The 20440-nt window shown below is 35.8% G+C and overlaps 1 protein-coding gene across 6 annotated transcripts; it reads left to right on the plus strand.

Moving 5' to 3' along the window:
* The first annotated feature begins 980 nt into the window (after positions 1–980).
* Positions 981–4358, plus strand: LOC141665873 (inorganic pyrophosphatase TTM2-like). 6 transcript variants are annotated; one of them, XR_012552146.1, is made up of 5 exons: positions 981–1129; positions 1205–2258; positions 2462–2585; positions 2678–2938; positions 4082–4358. XR_012552146.1 is itself a non-coding variant. In XM_074471856.1 (5 exons), exons 1-4 carry the CDS (start codon positions 1408–1410, stop codon positions 2690–2692), a joined length of 270 nt encoding a protein of 89 aa, XP_074327957.1. In that variant the 5' UTR covers positions 981–1407; the 3' UTR covers positions 2693–2938; positions 4082–4358. The 6 variants fall into 6 exon arrangements, 3 of the variants coding, with proteins under 3 accessions (XP_074327957.1, XP_074327965.1, XP_074327962.1); XR_012552147.1 differs by having other exon boundaries at positions 1248–2258; XM_074471856.1 differs by having other exon boundaries at positions 981–1431; positions 2152–2258.
* The last annotated feature ends 16082 nt before the right edge of the window (positions 4359–20440 follow it).

The following is a 20440-nucleotide window of genomic DNA, read 5'->3' on the forward strand; positions in this document are numbered from 1 at the left end:
TTAGGAAAGATGGCAAGACTCCAGCAGACCCAGCGCAAGCGCGTGGGAAGCGTTCCGCGTCTTCCCGTTGATGTTGTAGCTGCTATAGCTGCAGAGGTAGATCTATTGGTAGATCAGGCATTCTACTTTTGAGAATCAATTATGTATAATTATAACTTGTGGCAAATAATGGCAATTAACTGTAAATTTATCAAGTAATCATTTTGGGTTGTAATAACTTTTAATTGTGGATTCAAGGACTTGTACTTATTTCAATTTCATCTCTGAGACTATAACGGGTTGTGGTGTGTGTTAGTGTGGGGTCACAGCATAGGGTTATTTATTATTAATTAAGTGAAGTGATATTGTGGAAAGAAAGACCGTGATGACCCGGATCCCTGACCCCGGATCTGGGGGTGTTACAGTACTCATAAGCTAATTTAACATTGTATATTTTGTGTTACCTTAGCCAAAAACGTGATGTTTCACTAGGTAAAAATTGTTCCAACTTATAACATTTTTGTCAAAGTGTTATCTTAGAGTATTAAGACATAAATATAATATTTTTAAAAATTAAATATTAATTTTATAAGCATATTTAAGGTGATATAAAAATTTAATAAATAAGATACTTGTGGATATAAGAAATATTTAATAAAATTTTAAATAGGGACTTTTAAAAGTATCAAATTTAAAAGCTTAAAAATTCAATTTTAAAAGTAATAAAAATTAAAAATAGTTTACATTCCTTGTGTTTTAAGATGAGCACCAATATAGAAGTTTTAAAAATAAAAAGTATATATATACGAATTTTTAAAAGTAAACAAATAGAAATAAGTAATTAATTTTTTTTTCTAAATAATAACTAAATTTTAATTTATTAAAAAATATAACAATAAATATTTTATGAAAATTTTTGAACATTAAAATTTTAATTAAATTGGACAAAATTTTAACAAAAGGCCGCCCAAATTTTGTGTAAATGCCGCCCAAATTTTTAATAACCCTAAAAGTCACCCACTCCTCTCCTCTCCACTCCCAGACAATCTCTCTGGTTCAATATCCCGCCGCCCAAATTTCCAATACACTCAGCTCTCTCATATCTCGATTATTAGCTTTCAAAATCTCTTCAATTTAATTAGCCGATCAGGTATTTAAATTAAACAACAACAACCTATACATATACTTTTTCTCTCTCTCTATATCTTTTTTATATTCTCTCCAGGTGACATGTGTTTTGTGCATCGAATAATCCTCACATTTTCTAGATCTCGATGACGGATCAGAGAGAGAGGAGTGGCGAAATCTCGCCGGAGTCGGTGGTTCCGGAGAGTGATGTGGCAGTTTCGGTGAGGTTTGAGAGAGGTGTGGGGAGTAGTTTTGGGAGTGAATTGTATAGTAAGGAGGCTGTGGTGAGTGATTTGTTGAATGGCGGTGGGAGTAATTCCTCAGGTAATTTTTATTTCAGTGTTTCGTGTTTCGATGTTTATGATGTTTTGTGTTGAGTTTGATTTTGGATTAAAGTTATTTGAGAGTGTGATTGAGTTGAAATGTTTAATTGTGAGAGTTTAGTTGGTTGTTGTTCAGTGTGATTGATGAGATTGAGTTTTCATTTTTTGAAATGGAAGAGAGAGGGGGGGGAGAGAGGGAGGGAGAGGGAGAGGGAGAGTGCAGTTGAGGTTGAGTTCTGTGTTGATGGCTGGGAGGGTGATTTTGCTCGGATTAGGTTGGTGTAGAGAGGTGAGTCTGGATTTGCGTAGTGGTGTTAGGTCGGGTTTTTTGTCGATGGGGGGATTTAGTGGTGTTCTGATGATGTTGATTGGGTGGGTAGGTTTGTCCAGGTGGTGGAGAGGGAGAGTGCAGTTGAGGTTGAGTTTTGGTCAAGCTTCTTAGTGCGCCTGTTTTGTTCTGGGTTTTTTCCTACCTGGCGAGTTGGGTCTGTGGTTTTATGGAATAGGGGAGGGTTTGTTGTCAAGTTCGAGGGTAGTTTTTAGGTTGAGGTCAAACTGGTGGGAGCTCCAGAGTGTTAAGTTAATGTCTGGAGTTGGCTTTAGGGGTTTTTCGGGTGGGATGAGAAGTTGTAGTTGGTCTTGGCAGAGGAGTAGAAAATATACTGACTTATTTCTTTAATTGTTATGCTTATTGACAAGGGCTTACTTTAAAAATATTTAGCTTCCGCCTGGAAGAATTCAGGTTAGAAAATCTATGGTTAAAGTGGAGGTAGATCCTGACTTTAAAGGTGCAACGTCCGTAAACTCATTAGAAGTGGTGAACATAAGGTGTGTATCCCATTAAGCAAGAATCAGATTAAAATTTATATGATTGTTCTATGTTTCAAGCATTAAAGAAGATCCAACTCTGATGGCATGGAACGTGTTTGTGTGTTTGTCTGTCTCTGTTATTTTATAGTCTCAGATGCTTACGTCATTCAGACATTTATTGATTGCTGAATTCATCTGTGTTGTCTGACTTTCATGTACAGTGGGATGTCACATTCTTACTCAACATGGAGGGACAAGAATATATACAAGCTTATTAATTTAGCCTTCAGCGGTCAAAATTTTGATGACAGGGCCACAAAGTCGCCAGCAACCATTAAAAACGAGGTAATTTTAAGGCAAAGTGTATTCCAGGTGCTTGTTCAGTACTTCTTCATGGTGGTACCTCTCTGATATATTGTTTCTTCCTATTCTTGAAGGGGGCCATCACCTAGCTCTCAGAACAAATATCAACACTGAATGATAGGATTGATGAGTTTTCATCTAAGATGGATGAATTAAATTCCAAGTTTAGCATTCAAGGAGCCTTGTCGAGCTCACAACAATCTGAACTCTGTAATGGATCAGCTCCAAACTCCTACCTTATCCCTGGTTTAGGCAACGGTTCCCGCAATGGGTCTGCTTTACTTTCTTCCGCTTCTTCATCTCAGCTAGGAAAGCAATCTGCCTTTATGGAAGAGGTACGACAACCAACCATGTTTGTTGTTTTCTTTTTAATTTATATTTCTCTTACCCTCTTAGGAAACTTGTGAATCTTGATATGCACATGAGTCACCAATCTTTGTGTGGACACCAATCTCCTTTTCCATACAATCTGGAAACCTTTTTGTTGTCATCTTCCTAGATTAATGCCTCGGATAAATTCTAAAACCTAATAACAAACCATGTCTAACTTCTAAGACCTAAAATATAGTTGTTTCTTTTCCCCAAACATTTCCTCTTAACCGAAGGTTGATGTAATCATATGGATAGTATACGGAAGTCATTGTAATGATTTATGGCTATACTTTTATGCCTCTTGTTTTTTGCTTCTGTTAGAGCAAAGGTGATGGCTGGGATCTTACACTTCCCCTCTTTTTGCCTTTTTTAATAATACTAATTTAATTAAACCAACAACATTTAAATGATTTATTCATAAACAATCATTTACGTCCCATACTCTGCCTCTTCTTTGTCTAAACACTCAGATTTCATTTACATATACCAGGACTCATATATTTTGTACTTGTGCAAACAAGCAAACAAATAAACAAAAAAAATCTATGGTTGTAGATTTAGATATGAGTGCTGGTGGATTTTAAATGAAGTCTTTTAGTGCACATTTATAAGCCTGTACATTTTTTTACTTTCTTCTTTCTTAATCTGAACCTAATCTAAAGTTTCTTCTTTGCTATATGAAATAGTAGAAACAAAGACCTTTTACTGAATTCATTTATTTTGAGAATCCCTTTAAGTTTCTCTCATTTTATTGTTGTAAACAAGATTTTTTTCCCCTGGTTCTGAGCTTTTATGCAATTTATGAACTGTTAGTATGAGAGAAGGATAGATTTATAACATGGCATGCCTGATGTCTCAAATCAGTTCAAAGGAGGATTTGCATGTAAGTATTTTAAAATTTTCCTTGTTTAAGTGTTATATGGAAATTTCCTTGTTTAAGTTTTGGATATTAAATTAGTTGGTTTAATTAGTTATATTTACTGTTATTTTTGAGGTTGTAAACTTGAGATGGTTGTAGTTGGTAAATTAATTGGTTTAATTAGTTATGTTTACTGTTATTTGCTGGTTCGATTTCTTGCTTGCAAATAATTTAGTTAATATTTCAGGGAATAAAGAAAGCTTACAAGAGAAAGCTTCGCATGCATAAAAAGGGAAAGGGCCGGATGACGGTGGAGTCAAGGAGAAAGTGAAGCAAATTCAACGATTAGCTTCTAGTATTACTTTTTAAAATTTATAATCTTTGGCTGTTGTTAAATAAAGAATGTGAACTAGTTTATAGTTAGTTTGGACGTTTAATTTGGTTGTATATTTGGATGTTTAATGTTTCAGTTGAATGCATTATTTTGCAGTTATGAAATTGTATAATTGGGATTCTTCAGTTTACAGATAAGCATTTCAATTTGTTTGTGCTAAAGTGTTACAATAGCATCCTAAACTGTTACCATATTATGTTTAAAATGTTTTATTAGGCTAGTTATAATGTTACAACAGCTTCTCAAAGTGTTACATTAGGTTCTATGGGCCCACTTACCACGTGATCAAGACAACTCAGCACTGTGGTCACACACTTGCCATGTCAGCTAGTGGGCCACCGTGGGGCCCACTTAAAAACATTTTAAAACTCTAAGGTAACATAAAAAACAAGTTACAACTGATCTATCTTTCTGTTGCATTAGCAAGCTAAGGCAACATATAAATATGTTAAAACACGATGTTGCCTTAGACACCAAAGATGTTACCTTAGACCCCTAAGGCAACATGGAAAAACCTATCTTTAAGAAAATGATACTTTAGCTTAAAAATGGGGCAAGAGCAACATATTTACCTCCTAATGCAACATTTTTTTGGTGTTACAGTAGGCATTTTATGGTGTAGTGACGTTCTACCAGCTGTTGGGATTGTCTTGCTAGCTCAACGGATTGTCTTTCCAATTCAGTTAAATTCTGTTGAATGAATATAAAAGAAAAATCTCAGACAGAAGCCAATTGATTACAGAACAACAACCTGAAGAACAAACAGCAGAAGCATTTCATCTCTCTCAACTGCATTCAGAGCCTATTAATTTCTAGTCATTAATGTTAAATTCAAACCACTAGAAATCATTATCTTGTTGTTGTGTAACTATCTAGCGGATCAAAATCCCTAGAACTTAATCTCAAATTGCTTTTAGCATTTAATCTTTTTATTTCAAAAATAGAAAAAGTTCATGTCGAATTTATTCTAGATTTGGAATAATTTATTTGAGATTAATCCCTTGTAAATGATACCGTTGTTTTAAAACCTTTCAAGTTTAATAATAGTTTTATTTAACTTGAATTTTGTTTCACTTTTTTATTCCGCATTTTATTCGATTAAACGGTATAGTTTGTATTCAACCCCCCTTCTACAAATATATTGGGACCTAACAATTGGTATCAGAGCCTTCTGAATAACGAACAAATCAAGATCCTAGACTTTTGTGATTCTTCCACTCCTTGAATTTTTATTTACTCAAAAATTCGTAATGACTACACAAAAAGTTGGAACCGTTAAAATTCCACTGTTCGATAAAGAAAATTATATTATGTGGAAGAAGAAGATGCTCTTGTTTTTACAAGTTGCAAATCCCAAATATCTGGACGTGTTAAAGAAGGGTCCAAAAATTCCAATGGTTATTGAACCAGAGGTTATAGAAGATGATGTTGTAATTACCAAAGCTAGAACCTATGTTAAGGATCCTGAGGATTTTTCTCCTGCTGAAAAAGAAGAAGCCTCCTTGGATGCCAGCCTTCAATTAATTTTAGTTGATTCCCTTGATCCCTTGATGAACAGACATGTGATGAACTGTAAAAATTCTAAACACATCTGGAAAATTATTGAGGTGATTAATGAAGGCACAGAGGAAGTTCGGGAGAACAAGTTAGAGATCCTAACCTCGGAGTATGAACATTTTAAATCCAATCCAGGAGAAGGAATTACTGAAGTGTTTGAGAGGTACAATGCATTGATTAACAACCTGAACATAAATGGAAAATATTATTCAATCAGGGAGGTCAACAAAAAGTTCCTTTTAATATTGCCAACTCATCTTGAACATAGAATCACTCCCATAAGAGAAGCGAGAGATCTGAATGAGATTTCTTTGGAAAGGCTCTATGGTGTGCTAAAAACCTATGAGTTAGAGCAGATTCAGCAGAAGGAAGTCTACGGGAAAGGAAGAGTGGTCAGCACGTCTACTGCTCTAGTAGCTGAACAACAACAACAACAACAACAACAACAACAACAACAACAACAACAACAATCTCAACAGTCAGAGAGAATGGTACAGTCTTCCAAGGCTGAAGAAAATGTGATAGTAGCAAAATTTCATCCTCCTACTACAAATCAATCAGGAGATGATTTTTACTCCTTGGAAGAACTGGAGCAATTGGAAGATGAGTCAATGGCCCTGATTGTCAAGAGATTCTCCAATGTCAGATTCAAGAGGAATCCCAAGTTCAAGTACAAGTCCAACTACAACAGATTCCAGAAAAGTGGATCTTCATCCTCTAACACCAGCAGTGGTGGATACAAAATAGGGATGGTTGATCGAAGCACCATTCAATGCTTTAACTGCAATGAGTTGGGACACTTTGTCATAGAATGCAGAAAGCCAAAGCAAGTTAGGAAGAACTCTTATGATTCTAATCAGAAGAGTAAATCTGAAAGGGCTTACCTGGCAAAGGGAAGAAGCTGGGATGATACTAACAGTGAAGATGAAGAAGTTGGGAATCTTGCTTTTATGGCTAGTGATGCAAACACCTTATCGTCAAGAAAAGAGGTAAAATTTACTGATGCTGAATTAGTTTATCATCTAGGAGGCTCCTTAGATTGTGCTCGTCGTGATAATGAAATGTTAACTCAACAAATCAAAGACCTTGAGAAAGAGGTCAATGAATTAAGACTTGTGCACATTAATCAAGACAAATTAAAAGAACAAGTATCTTTTCTAAAGAATAGAGTTGACTGTTATAGACAACTCGAAACTATTCTCAAAGACAAGATCACCGGTCTTGAGACTAAGGTCAAAGCTTACTTTAATTCTTGCTCTAAGGCTAAAGAGTTCTACAATAAGCAAGCTATTAATCAAACATCTGGAGTAGGTTATGATTACAATGTTGCTATTGGAGAATTAGGCATAAACTCCCCTCCTCTTGTTTGTGCTAAAGGTAGGGAAGTACCACATGTGCTTAAGGGTGTTGATAAACCCCTCTATAAAAAAATCAATTGTTGAACCATTTGATGAGACCTCCTTTATTATTCAAGAAGAAATACGTGCTGAAGATCTTGCTAATGAGAAGGTTGTTTCCAAGTCAAGTGTGTCGAAAGTTCCAGTCAAAGTTGTGAAAGCAACTAAGACTAACTCAGACACACCTGAGTTGGATAACAAAAATGCCATGCCTACCATGCATAATTTTCCTGTTGCTAATTCCTCTCATAAAGTATGTGGTGTTCCTAATTGCATGTCTTGTGCTTTTAATTTGATGGTTGCTTATTTTAATGGTAAGCATGTTTCTAGTGATAAGACTACTCCTCATCAGCATGTGAATAATAAGAAGCATAATATGTCTAAGACTGCTAGTCCTCCTAAAGCTAGAAAGGAGACATTTGTGCCTAAGCCTAAACAAAAATTTGTCAAGGCTGCTTACAAGGTCAAATGTCCAGTCGTTGAGAAAGTTGAGAACATAAAAGTTAAGAATGTTGTTTTGCCTGATAAAGGCCAATTCTACAAGTATGTCGGACCCAACCAAGTTTGGGTTCCGAAGAAGGTCTAATCTATTTGTATTGCAGGGCATTAAACAGGTGGAACCGGTAGTATGGATTATTGACAGCGGATCATCGAGACATATGACCGGAGATAGAGCCCTGCTATCAAATATGGTTGAGAAAGCTGGCCCAGTGGTTACCTTTGGAGATAACAGCAAAGGTTTAACTGAGGGATATGGCTGTTTGCAAGCTGGTAATGTTATCATTGAAAATGTGTATGTTGTGCAAGGACTTGAACACAATCTGCTTAGTATTAGTCAGTTCTGTGACAACGGCTACAATGTTTTATTCGACAAGCTGAAGTGTCAGATTCTGCACAAGAAAAGTGAAAAACCCTCCTTGATGGGAATCCGGAAAGGAAATCTGTTCGTAGCTGACATGAACTCTGGAAGCAATCCTGAAGTCAATTATTTCTATGCAAAGGCATCTTCAGATGAGAGTTGGCTATGGAACAAGAGACTTTCCCATCTCAATTTCAAATCAATGAATTCTCTTGTCAAGAGAGAACTGGTCAGAGGTCTGCCTCAGCTGGAATTCTCTCCAGAAGGACTGTGTGAGGCTTGCCAGAAAGGAAAGTCAAAGAAAGCAAGTCACAAAGACACTGACACATCCTCCATAACTGGTGTTCTTCAATTATTGCACATGGATTTGTTTGGTCCAGTTAATGTTCTTTCGATGTCAAAGAAGTGTTACTGTCTTGTGATAGTTGATGACTATTCCAAGTATACGTGGGTTTTATTCCTTCACTCTAAGGATGAAACACCACAAGTTGTGATTGATCATATCAAGTTGATCGAGTAGATTCTAATGTCCCTGTTAGAGCAATAAGGTCAGATAATGGAACAGAATTCAAGAATTCACTTCTCAATGGATTCTGTACAGACAAAGGGATTACCAGATAATTTTCAGCTCCTAGAACCCCTCAGCAAAATAGAGTGGTAGAAAGGAAGAATCGTACATTGATTGAAGCTGCAAGAACTATGTTAAGTGAATCAGGTCTTCCAATGTACTTTTGGGCTGAAGCTGTCAATACTGCATGTTATACTCAGAATCGAACTCTAATCAACAAAGACTTCATAAAGACTCCTTATGAGATTATGAATGAACAGAAACCTTCTATCAAATACTTTCATGTATTTGGTGCCGGATGCTTCATGCTCAAGGATGGAGATGATCGTCGTGGTAAATTCGAGGCAAAGGCATATGAGGGTATTTTTGTTGGATATGGAAGAAGATCATACAGGGTGTATATCATTGATCAACACAAAGTAACTGAAAGTGTAAATGTTACATTTGATGACACTAAACTCCCTAGTATCCAAACTGAAGATCCTTCTGAGAAACTGAAGTTTGATGATATGTCAGATTCAGAATCAAAACATGATCAAGAACCTGAGGTTGTTGCTGGTGAAGAACCTGTTAATCATGATGATACTCAAGGTAATGGTGATGGAAACATTGGCAACAATGGAGATACCACTGCTACTGACGAAGAATCATCAAGTCAACCTGGCAACAACTCAGGGGGAGATGCTGAAGGATCAACTAGTAGGACACAACATCCCAATGAATTTCAAGGCAAATCATCAAGATCAAATCTTCCAAGACAGACTGTCTGGAATAAAGCTCATCCTTTTGAGTTGATTATATTGGTGATCCAGATGTTGGAGTCAGAACTAGACGTGCTACTCAAAATGAATATTTGTTCTCAGGATTTCTTTGTGAGATGGAACCTAAGAAGATTGAAGAAGCACTAACTGATCCAGATTGGGTGATTTTTATGCAAGATGAACTCAATCAGTTTGAACATCAACAAGTCTGGAAACTGGTACCTAGACCTACACACAAGAAAGTTGTTGGTACTCGGTGGAAATTCAGGAATAAACTAGATGAAGATGGTATGGTTACATGAAATAAAGCAAGACTGGTAGCTAAAGGGTATTCTCAAGCTGAAGGCATTGATTATGATGAAACCTATGCTCTAGTGGCTAGACTAGAGGCCATCAGGATATTTCTGGCATTCGCAGCATTCTCGAACTTTAAAGTTTATCAAATGGATGTCAAGAGTGCTTTTCTGAATGGAAAGCTGGATGAAGAGGTGTATGTAGAGCAACCTCCTGGTTTTGAAGATCCAGATCATTTGGATTTTGTCTACTTTCTTTTCAAGGCTATCTATGGTCTCAAACAGTCTCCGAGAAAATGGTATGACACTCTCTCTGAATTTCTTATTAAAAATAGCTTTATTAGAGGTGTCATAGATAAAACTCTCTTTTCTAAAAAGCTTAAGAATGATACTATATTAGTCCAAGTCTATGTGGATGATATAATATTTGGGTCTACTAATGATAATCTCTGTAAGAGATTTGCTAAGTTAATGCACAACAAATTTGAAATGAGCATGATGGGAGAGTTAAAGTTCTTTCTTGGATTACAAGTAAATCAAAGGTTAGATGGAACTTTTATTTTTCAATCCAAGTATCTCAAAGAACTCCTCAAAAAGTACAATCTAGAGGATTCTGCATCAGCAAGGACTCCGTCAACTACAGCTGTCAAGCTCGGACCATATGAAAACTCCATTAAGGTAGATGTCACAAGCTACAGAGGTATGATTGGCTCTTTACTCTATCTTACTGCAAGTAGACCAGATATTATGTATGCTACATGCTTATGTTCAAGGTTCCAAGCGGATCCTAGAGATATTCATCTCGTTGCTCTTAAACGAATCTTGAGATATCTTAAGGGAACACCAAATCTAGGTATTTGGTACCCTAAAGAATCTGGTTTTAACCTTGTTGGATATACAGATTCAGAGTACGCAGGAAGTATTGTTGATAGGAAAAGCACCTCAGGGGTTGTCAATTCCTAGGTAGCAGACTAGTCTCATGGTACAGCAAGAAACAGCAAACAGTTTCCAATTCAACGGCCGAGGCTGAATATATTGCTGCTGGAAGCTGCTGTGCTCAGATCTTGTGGATTAGGAATCAGCTACGGGACTATGGCTCTGTATTAAACAAAATCCCTATTCTATGTGACAATACAAGTGCAATAGCCATCACCAACAACCCTGTGCAGCACACAAGGACCAAGCACATTGACATCAAGTATCATTTTATTAGAGAGCACGTCATGAATGGTACTGCTGAACTATTTTTTGTTCCAACAGAAGAAAATATAGCAGATATTTTCACTAAACCACTTGATGAATCCACATTTACTAGATTAGTTGGTAAATTGGGTATGTTGAATAGCTTTAGTGATTAAACTAGTTAATATCTGAGATCTGTTCTTGAATGAATTTTCAAATGAATTTTTCATGAATAAAAAATTCATTTGCAAATTTATTTTATCATATTTACCATATTTCCTGCTTAATTCTATGTAATTGTTATTATCTTATCTTATTTATTTATTCAACTTATTAATTAAAATATCTCGGAATAGTTTATTTTCTCTAAAAATATTTTTCTATGAATTTTATTTGCTAAAATTCAACAGAAATCTGTTTTTGGAATAAAATATAATTATTTCTGAATATTTTAATTTTGTAAATATATTCTGTAAGTGTAAATTCTGTTTTATTTGTTTTTTTTAACTGCAATGACAATCAGCAAGACTTTTGAAATTGTCTTGCTGAAAGTCATTCCAGTTTATATGTGTTTAATTTATATTTTTAGTATCGTTTTATACTGGCAGGACAATCGGTATGACTATCAATAGTCTTGCCAGTAATAAAATTTATATCATATATATTTCTTCTATTTTGTACTAGAATGACAATCGGTATGACTATCAATTGTCTTTCTAGTTTATTCGGTTAAATTCATGTATTTTATACTGGTATGACAATCGGTATGACTATCAGATTGTCATACCAGTTATTTTTATTTTCTTTAAAAAATCCAACCGTTTGCCTGGTATGACAATCGGTATGACAATCCCGGATTGTTATACCAGTTGTAGTACTTAGGCTTTTGTATATAGTTTTTAAAATCATTTCATCACTGTTTTTTTCTTCTCTCTTCTAACCGCTGTGTCTTTCTCTCTCTCTTCGATCAAATCAACAGTCACCATTGTTCTTGCTAGAGTTTTTACTCAGCACACTTAACTGTTATATATACATATACGTGTGTATACATACAGTGAGGAAGTGCTGCCCATTTTTTTTAACTATTTCACTTCATTTTTTTCTTTCCAAAATCAGTTTTTTTGTATTTCAATTTGGTTTTGTGTCTTCTGAGTTTGCAGATCTAATTTTGTGAGTTAAGAACATTAACGAGATACATTTCTTTCTAAATTTTTCGGATATAATTGATTTAATTCGAATTATTAAATTTTTTTTAATTCGAATTTTCTTAATATTATTCTTAAAATTCTGAAAGTGTGTGTTTTATTATATTTTTAATGGCTCTCAATTTCCAATTTTTCTCGCATAATCATGTTGGTTATTTTAATCCAGAAAAGTGTGATGTGGAAAAATTTAAGCCGTGGATTAGATTTTTAAATGACCATTCGATTGTTAGCTCTGCTATTAAATCAAATGTGCTATTAAATATCGATCTGCTTAGACTGATTTGCATAACCTCTACTGTGGCCGATGATTCTAAATCTTTTTCATTCACCGTGGCAAACACACAGTATGTAGTTGATGAAACAGTCATCAATCGAGCATTAAATTTTCCAATGGATAATTTCTATAATTTACCCTCTGAAAATGAGATTTCAAATTTTTTTTCATGCCATTCACTATCAGGGGGTGATTAATTTAACCAAGCTGTCTAAATCCAATTTGGTTTCTTAATGGGATATTTTCTTCGATAAACTTTCCAAAGTGTTTGCCAACTGCACTAAATCCAACTTTCACAACATCACTTCCACTCTACAGTATATTGGTCTTGCAGTTATTTTCAATCAAAGGATCAATTTTGGCAAACTACTTTTACTCATTATTCTGAGACGTCTCACTTCAGCTTTGCGTGATCATTCTACGAATCGTAGGGTTTCGTGCTACTATGCTCATTTTCTTATGCTTATAGCAGAACATCTTCTCACACCTGAGCATAAGGCTCTTTTTGCTAACTCATCAGTAGCTGAACCCCCTCCGGTAAGCAAAAAGATCTACACACGCCAAGGCACAACCTTCAAATTCATGCAAGTTCCAGTACTTGTATCTACTTTCATGGCCACTTTCATTCCTTTACCAATTTTCAATCTTCCCGGTCATGAACAGCAAGCTCAACCTCCAATGGTTCAAGCCACCCAGGCACAAACATCTGATGCTCTTCCACTGCAGGTAATAATTCCTCACTCTCAAACTATTCCTACTTCTGTTGAAAGACCCCCGGTGGTTGATAGGGCTGACCATGAAGTTGTAGAACCGCAGCTTCAATCCCAGGTCATAGAGCCAAACACAGAGTCACAACCTATCTCAAACTCTCCCCCACTGTCTAAAATGTTACCGAGAAGGTTAGTAGGAAGTAGTGTGTTTCTGGATGTGAATGAACCCTCAGCTCTGCCTCCTCCCAAGAAAAGAAAAACACTTACTGAGGCATCTGAAAGCCCATCCTTGTCCTCCCAACAGGACATGGACTTTGAAATGACCGATGAACAGTTACTAGAGACATTCTCTCAACAAGATGAATCTATTGAAATTTGCCATAGGGCCATGGCATCTTGTACTGAGTCAAGCACACCTCCATTACTTACAATGGAAGCATACAGACCAATAGATGATACTCAGGACACAGAGAGAGGAGTTCACATTGAGTCGGTTACAGTGCCTGCCATAGTTACGGCAGAAGAGCAGTCACATGCTTCAGAGGGAAAATTTGACTCTCAGCCACCTCTAATAGAGTCATTTTCTCCCCTCCCAGATCCAACACCTCTGGCTCCCTCACGGGATTCTCCACTTGCAGATTTATCTGGAGAAAGTGGAGGGCAACTCGGTCAATCTATCCCTGAAGCAATTCAGACATCTATTTCACATGAAAAGATAGCTTTGACTGAGGATCGGGACTCGCGAATTCCCATTGCACCACCACTGACCTCTCTTGAAGAGGCTAGGGTGATTTCAATTGCAGGTATAGAAGACCAGCTACAGGATGGCTCCTCACGAGCACTTATATTGAGAGAAACACAAGCACGTGAGTTGAGTGAACCAAACAGGAGAGATATTCAGGTGAGTGCACACACAGACACAAACACTGAAAATATGTTAGCTCAAATTGCTGCTCTGAAAGAACAACTTGCTAAAAGTCAGGTTGAGGCTCAAACATTCAAAGCACAAATGGTTGAACGGTCTTCTTCTTCCACCTCTGTCAACAATCAGCTGGTATTTATTAGAAATGATATCTCAGCTTTCAAGACCACTGTGATACCAAAGCTTAATTCCATTCAGGAATCTCCAACTTTATCAGCCGACGATATTGCAAACTTCTGCTCTCTCCATACTAGAATGAATTCTCTTGAAGACCTAGTTGAAATGAATCATTCACTGGACTCTTCCAGATTTGTGAAGATAGAAAAGGGCATGGAACATCTCAATGAAGGGATGAAGCACTTGTATTTCATGATCAAAAATTCTCACTGCCCTAATGAAGAACAAAGGACTTTCTTTGAAGGGCCGTCTGGTGGAGGCTCAGGCTCTGGAGGTAATGGAGGTCAGGGAGGGTCTAAAGGAAAATCTGTAGAGGATTCCTCAACTAAGGGGGAGAAGTAAGGGAGAAGTGAAAAGGGCAAAGAAAAAGATTCTTCTGCTGGAGACACAAGGAAGGCTGATGATGTCTACTATAGTGGAGAACAAGATGACTTCGATATTTTTGATATTCCCACTGAACCAACAGCAGAAGCATTTCATCTCTCTCAACAGCATTTAGAGCCTATTAATTTCTAGTCATTAATGTTAAATTCAAACCACTAGAAATCATTATCTTGTTGTTGTGTAACTATCTAGCGGATCAAAATCCATAGAACTTAATCTCAAATTGCTTTTAGCATTTGATCTTTTTATTTCAAAAATAGAAAAAGTTCATGTTGAATTTAATCTAGATTTGGAATAATTTATTTGAGATTAATCCCTTGTAAACGATACCGTTGTTGTAACACCTTTCAAGTTTAATAATAGTTTTATTTAACTTGAATTGTGTTTCACTTTTTTATTCCGCATTTTATTCGATTAAACGGCATAGTTTGTATTCAACCCCCCTTCTACAAACATATTGGGACCTAACATCTTATTTTAAAATTCCTAAGACTAACTCTTACTATGTGCAGAACACGCAGTACTGGGCTATTGCCCCACTTGCTGAGAGGGAACACCTGCTACCAATGATATGTCAAGGGTTTACATACTACATATCCGATTTTAAAGTCGTTGTTGCGCAACCATTTTTGAAGCAAATGGAAGCCTGTTGAAACTAATTTAACCATGGTTTTTGGAAAACATAATATGATCGTCAACTATCTATTTAGAACCTCAATACCACGATATAAATTCAGTTTATGTTCATGGCCAATAATTCTTTCAAGGGCTAACAATAACGCTGTTCTTAGCGGTATTCATTTTGATATATGTCTTGAAGGTCATTTACTTTTATTATGTGCCTAACATTCACTCTGTTGATCGCATCTTCAGACATTGGTGGAGTTATCATGGATGTGGGGGATATAGAATACAAGCATAATGATGTCAAGAGCCTAAATCTAACTCTGCTTGATAAAGGTGAAACAAACTATTTCATTCTCATACCTTTCATTCAAATTTTTATATACAAACTTGTTTTATATTATACATACACATGCATCCATACCAAATTTGAAATATCTTTATGGGGAACAAATGCGACAATCTTTAAAATTGATTTTGAGCACTATCGGAACAAAAATGTCATCCTTGTGGTTACGGGCTTATTGGTAAAAAACAAAAATTGTAAGCCTCATCAAATAAATAAAAATATTATATTAATTTCAAAGATATATCGGCTTGAATATTTTCATTTTACACTTTATATAATATAGTAACCAGTTTTGCAGGAACAATTAATTTAACATCAACACAAGCCATAAGTCTATTTTTTAATCCGGAATGTGAGGAGGTGCACAATCTTGCAAGTTATATCAGATTGACATATGGTGAGTTTACATGCCAATTACCTCAATAAGCCAAATATAAATACCAATATTTCCCCGAACCAGATTGTAGCATATCATACTTAACATTACACGAACTTTTGGGGGAGCCGCTTTGGGTTTACCTCTAATTCAACAAACAATCCCTTAAACACTACTAATATGATTGCTCCTAACATTTAATACATAAGTTCTGTTGTAATGTCACAATCATTGATCTTATTATGTGTGATTACCACAATACCGACACATGCCTTGATTGCAAAGAAAACATCCTCCTACATGAATATATAAGGTGTGCCACACGTGGGAGGAATTTCTTCACACCTATAAGCAGATAGTATTGTTAATCAATTTTTTCACAATTATCTGTATCTCTAAGCGTAACATTTAAATTTACACTCCTACAAATTTCTCAATAGCACGAACATTGTTCTCCTTGTCATGGACCAAACTGGAGTGAACAAGTTCTCAATCAAGCCAACTGAGATTGAACAGCTGACAGGCTACTCTAAAGAAATCCTCTTATGACATCGCAGATTGGTAATCTTACTTTTGATATGAAGTAATATTACACACACTGTTAATCTCCTCTGAATGCATAAAAAGTGGTTCACACACTGTTAATTATTCTTGTATTTTCGTATTTCAGGTTAATGAGACTTATACTTTCCCAATTGCTCGACCAATTATAGAAGGTGCAAAGTGTATATTTGAGGTGGTGTTAAACCCTTCCTCCTATTCAAATACATTTGGGACAATTATGCTTGAAAATTTTATCAAGTACGCAAAAAGCCGCTGAAGCATGAACCAAGCTACTGTGTTATTTAATACGAATAAGGTACTTGCTCTGACCCAGCTTGTGGACTGCCTGTATCAAATTTAATTGATTTACTTTCTGGTTGTCTATTCTAATTTCCTAGCCTCTTTTGATTATTTTATGTAGTGTCATTCCTTCTGCAAAGAATCCATATCCATTTGAATAATTTATGTTGTGTAGGCATGTTGCAGTGATGTGCAGTATATGTTATTTTGCGACATCCAATTTATATAAGGCCCTTTATCGTCAAATACTTAATCGGTCCTTTTACCGGAAAATCAAAAAAACAATCATGATAAAAGAATACCATTACAACTAGAAATTCTTTTTCTTTATTCTATTTTAAATCCTCCAATGAATTAATACTAATTTCCTTACTATACATAAAGGTTCCATAATTTTTTTTAAAATATAATACAAGTGAGACAAAATATTTTTGGTTATTTTTGACATAATTTGACTATTGTCATATGGTCAAAATTAAATTTTTTAATTTCAATACTGAACATATACAATAAAAATTTTAATTTCAAAAATTAAACAGCTCTAACTAAAATATGTATTACTTTTTGGGTATAATTCTAACTACACGGCAACAATGGGCAGTTATATATATAATAACAAGAACAAGACAAATAACCAAATAACCAACTAACAAAACAAAACATGAAGGCAATAACAAACTATAAAGACTGTAATTGACAAAGAAAGTAAAGAAAACTTATCTCTTATCGTTTTCCAAATTCTGATAAGAAGAAGAACACAACAGCTGAGTCGCCAAACCCTTCAAGAGGACTTGACTGTTCTTAAAAAGATTATTACCCCCCACTTAAGCTGTGATGGAATGCAGCAATATCGCTTCCAGGATAAAACAACAACATATCAATCTGGCCACAGAACCAACAATGATCAACGGCGACTCGCACCTCAGTTTGCCCATAAAACCTATGCAACTCATATATGTTTACGAGGTAAGCACAGAGACTTGTGTCATATTTATCTCAAGTGTACCTCTCAATATATAGGCATCTCAAGTTACTCTTCTTCTATTTTACTCGATATGGTACAGCAAGTAATAAAACAGAAAAAGTAAACAAAATGGGTTTTCCTTATTATTTATATTATATCCTGATTAATTAATATTAATATTACAAAATACATTCAGAGTATGATTAAAATAATCCTTACTCAATATATTTTATATTAATAATTAAATAATCAATATAAATAATTAAACTTGTAATATAAAAGAAAAATATAAGAGTTCCCACTAGCACTAGGCCACACAAGCATTCCACTTATGCTAGTAGTTGTAAACAACACTAACACAAGATGCTATATAAACTCAATATCTTTCTTTGACAATATCAATGTGGGACAAAATCCCCATAACCCATTTCAAACAAGCAACTTTGTCGCAATATATTCATGGATTCCACTAAGAAAATATCTTAGATCCAAATATGAAAGTTTAAGTCCTCATGTCAAGGAACAGCCTCCAAGTGTTAGCTTCCGGAAATCATATCAAGAACATATATAAAATATGCCTCAAACTTTCTATTTTCTAACAATCCCCCACAAATCCATAATCAAATTGCATACCAGATTTTATACATGACATGTTTTTCAGAGTCGGTACCCTTCCGGGTTGAACCCTCCTAAGTCCTCTACTTCGATGGCTACCAGATATAGATGGAATGTTTCACCTTGAATCTTTATCTGTTGGGTGTAACCACACTCCATAGACGATGACAAGTCAAAGGCTTTGGTGCCAATCTACGGCTTTGAGACGTTAATGGTCATGTATCGATCCTGTTCGTCGAATATGTCGAAGAATAACCCTTTCCTCTAATTGCGACCACACAATTACATTCGCTTAGCTGGGCATCTCCAGAGATGTACTGTTATCATCTCATCAAACGACTTGACCTCATTCTGAGTTCAAATAACTCTTGCTAACTAGCAATTCAAGTACCTCTTAAGGTTTATAGGGGATAGCAGATACATAAGTATCTAAATGTATATGGTAGAGGTACTACCAATTCATCCTTACAACTTGTTATTACCACATTGAATACACTTCGAGGGATCTCCTCTCAGGTGTATTGGGTTCCCGCTGTTGATGAATTATGATGGGTTACCAGTCCCATCCCCAACCTCGACTTAAGGACTATAGCATGTTCAAGCCCTTTAGGCAGCGGATCAGCTATATTATCCTGAGTTCTTATGAACTATATAGCAATAATCCTATCAGAAACAAGACCCCTTATAGACTTTAGTCTAACTTGGATGTGTCTCTTTGTTTTAGCATTATACTTTACACTTCCGACTTTGTCGATAGTTGTACGGCTATCATAATGAACAGAAATGGCAGGAAGCGGCTTGCTTACTACAGGTAACATACTCATGAGTCCATGTAACCATTCATCCTCCGTCCCCATGGCATCAAGTGCACACAACTCAACCTCAAAAGTAGACCGAGTAATCAAAGTCTGTCTAGAAGACTTCCAGGACACTGCTCCACCCGTAAGGGTAAACACATATCCAGTCACTCCATTGGAACCAGATTTCTTAGCTATCCAACTTGCATCACTGTACCCCTCGAGTACCCCCGGAAATCTCCGGTAATGCAAGCCAAGGGAAATAGTTCCCTTCAGATATCTAAGAACTCTATCCAGTGTAACTACCTTCAGTTGTCTTTTTGGATAACTTGTATATCTAGCCAACTTAGAAACAGAATAAGAAATATCTGGCCTAGTCACATTAGCAAGATATTGCAAACTCCCAATAATCTGAGAATACCTTAACTGAGACACAGAAACTCCTGAACTATTCTTGACTAAGGCAACTTTTGAATCATATGGTGTACTAGTGATTCTACAATTTGAATAACCGTACTTCTCAAGTATAGATTTCTCTATATAATGAGACTGTGATAAAGTTATTCCATCAGTTGACTGAGTCAACTTGATCCCAAGAATCACACTAGCCTCACCCATATCCTTCATCTCAAAATGCCTCTTCAAGAAACTCTTTGTCTCATTAATATTCTCAATATTGGTTCCAAACAACAAGATATCATCTACATATAAGCACACGATCACATAATCATTACCTCTAACCTTATAGTAGACACACTTGTCACTTCCATTAACTAAAAACTCGAAGTCTAAAATAGTTTCATCAAACTTTTTATGCCAGTCTATTGGTGCTTGTTTAAGGCCATAGATGGACTTGACGAGTCTACATACTTTCCTCTCATTACCAGAAGCAACAAATCCCTCAGGCTGATCCATATAAATCTCTTCTTCAAGGTCACCATGAAGAAAAGCTGTCTTTACATCTATTTGATGGATGATAAGACCATGTACAGAAGCCAATGCAATAAGCATTATGATTGTTGTCATTCGGGCAATTAGAGAATATGTATCAAAATAATTGATGCCTTCCCTTTGCCTAAAGCCCTTAGCAACTAGCCTGGCCTTGTACTTATCTATTGAGCCATCAGGGTTTATCTTCCTCTTGAAGATCCATTTACATCCAATAGTAGAACACCCAAGAAGGAGATCAACTAACTCCCATGTTCCGTTTGAAATAATTGAGTCAATTTCACTTTTTACAGCGCCTTTCTAATGCCTTGACTCCGAAGAATCCATGGCTTGACGGAAAGTTAAAGGCTCATCCTCGATATTGTAAGTGATAAAGTCACTTCCAAAGTCCTTGACTACCTTTGCAT

Source organism: Apium graveolens, chromosome 1 (genome assembly GCF_009905375.1).
Source record: "Apium graveolens cultivar Ventura chromosome 1, ASM990537v1, whole genome shotgun sequence".
Classification (NCBI taxonomy): Eukaryota; Viridiplantae; Streptophyta; class Magnoliopsida; order Apiales; family Apiaceae; genus Apium; species Apium graveolens.